This window comes from Cephus cinctus, unplaced genomic scaffold, assembly GCF_000341935.2.
Source record: "Cephus cinctus unplaced genomic scaffold, Ccin1 Ccin1_scaffold1184, whole genome shotgun sequence".
In the NCBI taxonomy this organism is placed as follows: domain Eukaryota; kingdom Metazoa; phylum Arthropoda; class Insecta; order Hymenoptera; family Cephidae; genus Cephus; species Cephus cinctus.
The window spans coordinates 955,002-963,767 of record NW_014333664.1 but is presented as its reverse complement, the minus strand read 5'-3'; the positions used below and the strand labels follow the sequence as shown (position 1 = coordinate 963,767).

The following is an 8,766-nucleotide window of genomic DNA, read 5'->3' as shown; positions in this document are numbered from 1 at the left end:
AAAAAAAAAAAAAAAAAAAAAAAAAAAAAAAAAAAAAAAAACTAGTCTGACTAATGGCGAATGTACTTTGTGGGGGTAGGTTAAAAAAAAGAAAAGCAAAATATAAATAGCTGAGTCAAAAAAAAAACGATACGATGATGGACCGGAAAGAGGATGACGCAGGTAAAAGCGTAGTCGAGAGTCAATGAAAGGGAGAAGGACACAGGAGTAAAGGTAGAATGGAATAGGAGAGGGATAGCTTTAATTGTAAAGGGCGAAGGGTACGCGGGTAAAGGATCGACTTTTCGGGCTATGAAGAAAGCTTTAGGTTTTTAACGCTTAAGCGACGATATTGGCAAAGGCAGGCGGAAGACTTTTTGAAAGTTCCATCGATTAAGGGAATGTAGACGTACGGGAAGATCGAGACGAGTGTAACGGGTTTAGAGAAAAGTAAGACGGAGGACAGAGGGAGATGGAAACAGACATCTATACGTTAAATCCGGTACAGAGATAAAGAGTAGCCCTCTTTGATTCGGTCGTGACTTGGTCCAACCACTAAACGCGAGTGGAATCTTCGTGGAAGGTAAATGGGTGCCGCCATGGAAGAGGATCGGTGCTTTTGGGACTTTTGAATAACTTTTTTTTTTTATACAATAAAAAGAAAACCCCATTAAGGATCCAATTGACGAACGCAGTCATGATTTAATATAATACATTGCTCGGGACGTGCCAATTTATTTCAGGTAAACTTCCCCTGCTAATTGACTATTCGTAAACGGTCCATAGTCAAATTTTTTTCTTCACGACGCCGTCACAATTATTTCAGAATGGAGTTCCAACTTTACCGTAGGGGACGCATTCGAGCTTCCCGGTTCAAGGCTCCGGAGCTGGTGGTTGCGGACAGGATCAATAGCTGAGAGAAAGCAGCTTTCCAGCGGAAACAGCGATCTACGTTAGAAGCCATTCGTACCGGTAGAATAAATCGTTGTAAGAGGTGTATATGTATGTATATCGGTAACGCAACGCCTCTCTTATACAGACTGATAATCCTTCGGGATTTCCAGCAGCCTTGAGTCTGACTAACCTCTGAAAAGTTCAAACCGCGAGAACGTTACTTGGTGGCCAAACGAAGAACAGTAAAAATATTGAAATTTGTTAGAAAGAAATTTGGAAAAAAAAACTGTTTATGCCACCATCCGAATTCCAGCTTCCGGAATATCCTGTGGAATTGCGAAACGTAGACAGCGTCTAGGCACTCGTGTCACGTGCTAAGACGCTAGCACATATCACGCTTCGATAAACGGACCAAGGACGGCCGATTTCCCACGTTCCGTGATCAAATAGCCTTTTTTACACCCGGAGCATCCTTACGAATTCGTCAACGATCATTCGAGTCGCTACCTGCCATAAAAGAAAGACGTACGATCCCGATACTTTGAGAATGCTGGTTAATTTTTTTTTCTCGTATCTTCAAAATCCGAAATCCGAAAAACGAATTAGGGGATGATTTAAAAATATGCTGACTGGTCAGTGATTCGTCGTTAGAGTCAAGCACTGATGCCGAAACTGTAATTCTGTATAAATTTTTGAAAAAAAAAAGAGAATCGATAGAAAAAAAAATTGCAAAAAAATAGAAATTTTTGCACATAAATTCAGTAGCAACATTTTAGTGACGTTTATATGTTCCATTGAGGATGGTAAGTGTTTTGCGGGAGTCTACGATATTCTGATTTGGTTCTTCGACGTACGAGCGAACGCTACAGTGCTACCCTGTCAGCCATTCGCATACTATCAAACCCCAAAGCCCCGCGGCAGATGCCAGTAGACTCTCGTAGGAGTCTTACGTCTTGGAGTCGAACTTCCCGTTCTGTTGCTGGGTTATTGGTAAAAGTTCCCGATATTCCGGCTGAATAGAGACGGTAGGTACGTACTTCCTAGATATTTCCCAGGTTGGCACAACGAGGGAGTTTCGCGCCTGTCGACTCCACGTACGTGAAGAAAAAGGACAAATTAATAAATATCCACCGAAACGTGAAAAAAGGTAATCATACAGATACACAGATACGTGCCCAATTAAAAAGCTACAATCGCGTTTTATCGTGCCACACCAAAGGAAATATATAAATTGATTAACCCATTTCAACCCAATTACCCATCCATCTAATAATTCCGATAATTCGTAAAAATAAATGCGTACCATCCGTACCCTGTTATATCCATTGAACGTAAACAACGAAAAAATGCATAATTAGTATGTATGCATAAAATAGTTACCGTATATAATACGATAGTGTGTAAAATAATTACTGTTATACAGCTGTGATTACTGGGTGGAGTAGACACGAACGTCATTTACAAAAAAAAAAAAGAGTTTCAAATTCACTCCAGAATTAGTGAAATCCCAGGGTATAAACGAGAGTTGACGGAGAAAGTATATATAAATATATAGCGAGAAGGATTCTTTGATAGAATTGAAGTAATTCCAGCGAGTGTCGGACAGAGGCGCAGGTACAGATAGGGGTTGGTTTATACAGTTTGTATTCGCAAAGGGCGTTTACGATTACAGGGCAACCCCGTTAGACGGCCGTAGTCGAGAGATGGTCCCCAGTTGAATTTGGGGGGTGGTGGGTTAAGGGAGGTGTCGTTTGTTTTTATACGAATCGTAAAATCTCACCGAGGTTGACTTCACCTTCAGACTATTTTTCTCGCCCCCCCTCCGCCCCTTTCACGTTCTCATCTCGAAAGACGTAACCCCATTCAGTGATAAAAACCCCTATATGTCTACATACGTCGTCTCTTCCATACGAGAATAACCCGATACATACACGATCATCTCCAATTTGCTATAAAAAAAAAAAAAAAAAGAAAAAAAACCGGTAAACGAGCAACGAGAGTCCATAATGATTTTCGCGTGCAAAAATTGCAGATTGGCACCTAAAGCTTGAATTTTCATGTCGCAGTAACCTTAAGGCGAATATGGATTGGGAGTTAGCATTTACCGCGATACAAGTGGCAACGACCTTAATTTAACGCCTTCCAAGTATAGAAAACAGACTCGCCGTACCGCGACGTGCAAATGAGCGTAAGAGGTACGAAAGAGAAGGCGTAAAAAATAAAAATAAAATTGAATGCCTAGAAATAAAGTCCAGTCGTCGTTTTCGGTGTCAGCGAGCGGCCCTTTAAAGCGAACACTCAGCCCGGCATTCACCCATTCAGCATTTTTCCCCCTTGATACGCGAAGGAGGTTAGGGACGACCTAACCTGACCTAATCTATTTGGGCGTCCCTCCAGCATCCCGATACAAGCGCAGATCGGCTGGAGCGACAAGAATAGAGGATACGTAGGAGAGAATGGTAGGACTGGAGACCGCAGAAGGGAGGCAGTAGACGGGGAAAAAAAAAAATAAATAAAATCAAGATAAATAAAAACGTCGAGCGTTAAATCTTCCCGAAGTTTTGTAATGTCCTCGGAACCTTTGAGATACCCCGTTATCAGTGGCTCCTCGAAAAAATCGAGTAAGTCAGTGACCCTTTGTCGCACTTAAAATCCCTTTTTTTTTCCTTTTTTTTTTTTCTCTTATCTATGTCGGATCAGAGTGCCTCGAGAAGAGAGATCAATGACGTCATCGATCTCAGGCAAGCGTAATTTTCACGAACTAACACGTGATCGGTACATTCTGCCAGCTGACAGGACGAGACGTCAACCCAGGAGGTTGCAGGTATTGTGAAGCACAGCCGTGGTTGCAGAAGGGAACGGGAGCCTAGTCATTCGCTGGGAATCGATAGGAATGTAGGTCGTGGCATTCTATCGACGGACACTTCGCAGCCCCTATTAATAGTCGTCGGCTACTTAATAATTTCCGTAGTGTCGAATCAGCGACATCGGCCATTACAGCAAAGGAGGACGCCGTAGCGTCGCTGACCATACCCAAAGCACGATCGAAGACGTCGCGACGCTTCATGATTTCAAGATCCCGGAGCATGCATTTGTTTGAGACTGTCAAGAAAAAAAAATCTCTACAAATTTCACGCTCGCGTCAATGTTATCAATGTATGACGTCAGAATCCCGATAACCGACACACTGCCTTCTTTCATAACCCGTACAATTTATAAGCGAACAGCAGCCGGCTTTTGCAATCAATTCATTAAAGAAATGGGGACGGTCGAAAAATACACGGCAATCGTCCCGCTCGAAATATTCTGATAACGAATGAATAGCTCGTTCGAGAAAATGGCGTCGATTAGAGCAGTGACCAAGAAAGAAAAGCGAAGAAAAAAAATTTCACCAATTTTTCGTTTTCTCCCATGCACCCAGACAACCCACGAATACCTGTTAGCTGGCGATCGGTGTGATTATTGGCAGTTTCGACAGTGCGGAAGAGACGGAGCAGAGGCGTGCGAGTGATAACAGTTCCTCTTTTTTTTTTTTTTCTTCGATATTGTTATCGGAGAATCGTGATAATGCATGTGCAGCGTTACGAGTAACGTGTATGTAAAAATCGTGTGTGCTGACGTAAAAGCTGTCGAAGCAAATACAAGCAGCGCTCATACCGCAAGCGGATAGAAAACGAAATGAGAATAGGGCGGTAAATTCAACAAAAAAAAAGAAAGAAAATAAAATTATATTATTACGAACATATATTAATAATTATAAAATAATATTAAACCGAGTAATCGGAACCAAGATATATACTTCGTTAAAATTACGTAATTAATTCAAGCTCGTAACGAGCAGCTGCTCACTCACATAGGTAATGACAGTGAAAAGCATTACGTAATATACATATATATACAATTTGAACACGATGAATTGTTATCGTTCGCGGTCCAAATCTGACAGGACGTATGCATCACTGTGAACCTGCGGATGCGTATCTATAGATATAACGTCGAGTACAGTCATATGTACCAGAAGACCATACACTCGGCGACAATTGCACGTGCATGTGCATATGCAAATGCGTCACACTCCACCAGGAGTTTATGGCAGTCGCGTGACGCTTGGACTCCCATTCATGACGTGTTGTCATTTTACGTACGTAGCATACACGTACCGCGTGTGCGGGCGGATGCGCCTCGTCGAATGTTCGCAAATCGTAAACAAACGTCAGTCAACCGTGTATACAAAGTCGTATTGCCGAAATATTAAGAATCAAGTATTTCGTAGGTGTGCGCGTACGTTAAAGAACAGCCCGTGAGAATTGGGTCGAATTGCAGTGCAGTCGGGAACGAAAGAGAAAAAAAGAAAAAAGGAAAGGAAGTACCATAGGAATATTTCAAGCGGGAGATTTAAATGGCGTCTGCTCTGGCGAAAGGACTGTCATGATTTGAATGGAATTGAATGTACAATATATCCGTGAGCGTAAACCTGTTGCAGGATACTGGTGTACCCCGGTGCCTAACCGCACGGGAGTATCCTAGTAGAATAAACCGATGCAGGAAAGAGGAACAAGTAGATAATTAATTTTTCAAGTGTCTATGCGATGCCAAAGTAAGCTTGCGGATAAGACCCGGCGACCTCGTGTAAACGGCGGGAAATTCAAAATATTCACATTAAAACTATACAGAATGGCTTGGGGACTGTTTGTGACGTAATTTTATGTAGTTGAACGGGGAATTTCATTAATTATGTGTGTGTATGTGTGTATATATATATATAAAAATATGTCAGGCGGCAGTTTCCAGGCCATGCGGCATTCAATATATATGTGTATATATATATATATATATATATATATATATATATATATATATATATAAGTATGTCAAACGGCAGTTTCCAGACCATGCGGCATTCACAACAGCAAGGTAATGTTTTTAAAAAAAAAAAAAAAACTAGACCTTGGGACATGTAGCATTGGAATTCTAACCTAATCTAGCCTAACGAACAACTTCTTAGCCCATCACAACTCGGAGTGTCCAGCATCAAAAATTTGTTGAAAAATTCGGTGTGAGTGCCGCCAAATGGCTCTGGAAGTATACGTGTTACATATAGGATTTTTCCAGATCCACCCTGGAAAATACCAAAAGTCCTCATAACTGCCAATACACAACAAAAAAGGTCTTGGAAACCACCTAGTGATATTTCTATATATATATATATACATACACAAACACGTATATAAATATCAGCAATTCCATCAGCTGGGATACGAGTTGTTATAAGTGATATTAGAGAAAATGGCGAGAACGTTAATGACCAGGGAGAGCATGAGAAATTGGGACTCGACGTGGGAGGAATATAACCTCGGACTCCATCTCGTCACAATGCCGAACGAGGGCAAGGACGATTACCAGGAGGAAACGTTTCGCCGTCGGACAAGCGGCACGGGTGCCACCCTTTCGAAACTTTAGCACCGCCGTCCAGCCACATAAACGGGAGTCCATCGAAAACGTACCGGATCAATTCTATATGGGATTTGCGCGAATGATCGATGCTTCGTTTCGAAAGTAAACAATGAAAATCGTACTCACTCTCGTCGGTCTGAGGCGCCGATAGAATCGCGCTGTGCTTCTTCTTCACCTCCTCGACGTTCGTCTGGATCTTATCTATCATCTCGCGGATCTCCTCCACCTGTAATTTAAATTATACGTAAGTCGTCTTACGAATACAGATAAAAATTTATCTTACGTCATAGATATTATTAATTATACAAACATTGACAACGCTCGTGTACGATTCGAGTGATCGGGTCGCGTGTTACCGAGGACAACGGTGGATGAAATTATGTAGAATTTCATATGGACGATGCCTATATAGAAAAGCCGTCCGTCATACATATATATATATATATACTAAAGATAAGCGTAGCTATAACAAAGGGTGTAATTAACCCCTGAGAGAGAAGTGCGTGGCCAAGTGTGACGTGACTGTGCCACGTAACCTAACCAGCGCGTAGGAGGGGGGATCGGTGTATAAAAGTAGCGACGATCCGAATTTATGGTCTGAGCCGGTTCGCTGTAACCCGCGTTGCTCTTTCCTTCTCTTCGTCATCCATCTCTACGTCTCTCTCGCTCCTTCTCTCGGCGCTAGGACAATTTATTACTTACCCCAAAATTAAAGCCCTACCTTCCCTTCCGGACGAGTCGCGATGTTTGAGCGGCTCTAAATGCCGGCGAACAATCTCAAAATTAATTAAATAATATCATCCCTCTGCAGACGTCCAACCCTCCCGCTTTGACCTGCCTTGGTTTGTCATTGTATCTCCCATTTTTCTCTCTCTCTCTTTCTCTCTCTCTCTCTCTCTCTCTCTCTCTCTCTCTCTCTCTCACCTCCATTACTTCCTTCTTTATCCACTTTCACTCTTCGGCCCATTATATCTCGCCAGCGTCAACTCGATCCTCATCCCCCGTTCTACCCTCAGCAGTCACTCGGATGACCGTGAGAATAAGATGGCCGGATACGTAATGAGTCATGGGGTTGGGCGCGAGATCGTTTTGGGTAATGGTACCTAATTATCGACAGGCCCTAGTCTTAGCAACCCCCTGAACACTGCGTTAAGGAGAAAATAATTTCACTTCGTTAAGTAACCCTCGAGCCACCCCTCGTAACCCGTGCAAACAATCAATGCATAATCCCGCGCGTCTTTTCTTCGTTATTATTTCTTTTAAATCCATCCCAGCGTTATATTGCAATTTTTTTTTTAATTTATCATCAGCCATTTTGTAATTTCGCGTTACGTCGTATCGTTAACGAACGCCTAAGATCGCTGATCAAACGTAAACTGAATTTCTATTACCCAGCTTGAATCGAGCGTCTCAAGTAAATTCTATTCCCAAGCAACGATACCCTTACGAGACGTATCTCGCGCTAGAAATGAGTAAAAGTCCGACTCTGTGGGTTTTCAAATTTTACTCCGAAGTCTCAGTCACCTATTCGAGATACGCGAAGCTGCCAAATAAAATACACAGCAATAAAATACAGAAATACACAGCGAACGGCGTGCGATTCGATTGGTCGACGCAGCCGCCACGTTGTCTAGCGTCCAGCCGAAGGTTACGAAAAGATAAAATAAAACAGCAAGTATCCACTGTGGGTTCATCGAATTCGTATGGTAATTGTGCGCGGCGTTCAAGAAAGGGGTGCTCCCTTCGTTATTCATGCCAGAAAGACGGCCGAAGCTGACTCACTAGAGTGATTCTAAGAGCCAGCCAACATATATACATATATATATATATAGAAACAGACATAAGCTATAGATATACAGATAAACATACCCGTAAACCTATAAACACAGCCACAGTATAAATCCTTAAACGAGAAACACGGATCGGAGAAACGTCCTATCAAATCAATAGTTACGTCCCTGCAAATTTGCTCGGCCGTGTCTACATACGTATAAACATATCGTTTGGTGGGGGGATTGAAAATGATTTGACATTTCCCAAATACAGGTTTAGCATGATCCAACCGTGAATTAAAATTCAATGCGACGCAGCATCAGTTGCATGCTCCAGATCCTTCGACGACCGAAAAGTCAATAACGAGCGTGTTTCGGTGATAAAAAAATATGCGTATGGTAAAAATAAAAATAAGCCTCGAGTAATTTTATCTCGGCTAATTAAAATCTTGTCGATCGATATTGAATTTCGACTTGAGCCGTAAATACGCGAATCGTACCAACCGGACGGTTAATATAGCTAGGTGCCGTAGAGAGGTTGGCTCAAGGGTCCCGACCGTCGGGGGGGTGTTGGCGAGTCTCATTAGTGCCACCGTGTATTATCCCCTACACCTATCTACCACCATTCCACCATTTCACTATGCAAATCCAGTCTTCCTGTTACGGC

General features: G+C 42.3%; 1 protein-coding gene across 11 annotated transcripts in view; it reads right to left on the bottom strand.

Annotated features, from left to right (window-relative positions):
* The window catches only part of LOC107272422 (syntaxin-1A), a 42,545-nt gene that overhangs the window by 26,503 nt on the left and 7,276 nt on the right, over positions 1–8,766 (bottom strand). For all 11 annotated transcript variants that reach the window (XM_015749577.2, XM_015749580.2, XM_015749575.2 and 8 more), the window contains exon 3: positions 6,454–6,553. In XM_015749577.2, the coding sequence (XP_015605063.1) occupies positions 6,454–6,553 (100 nt within the window). The remainder of the gene's footprint in view (positions 1–6,453; positions 6,554–8,766) is intronic.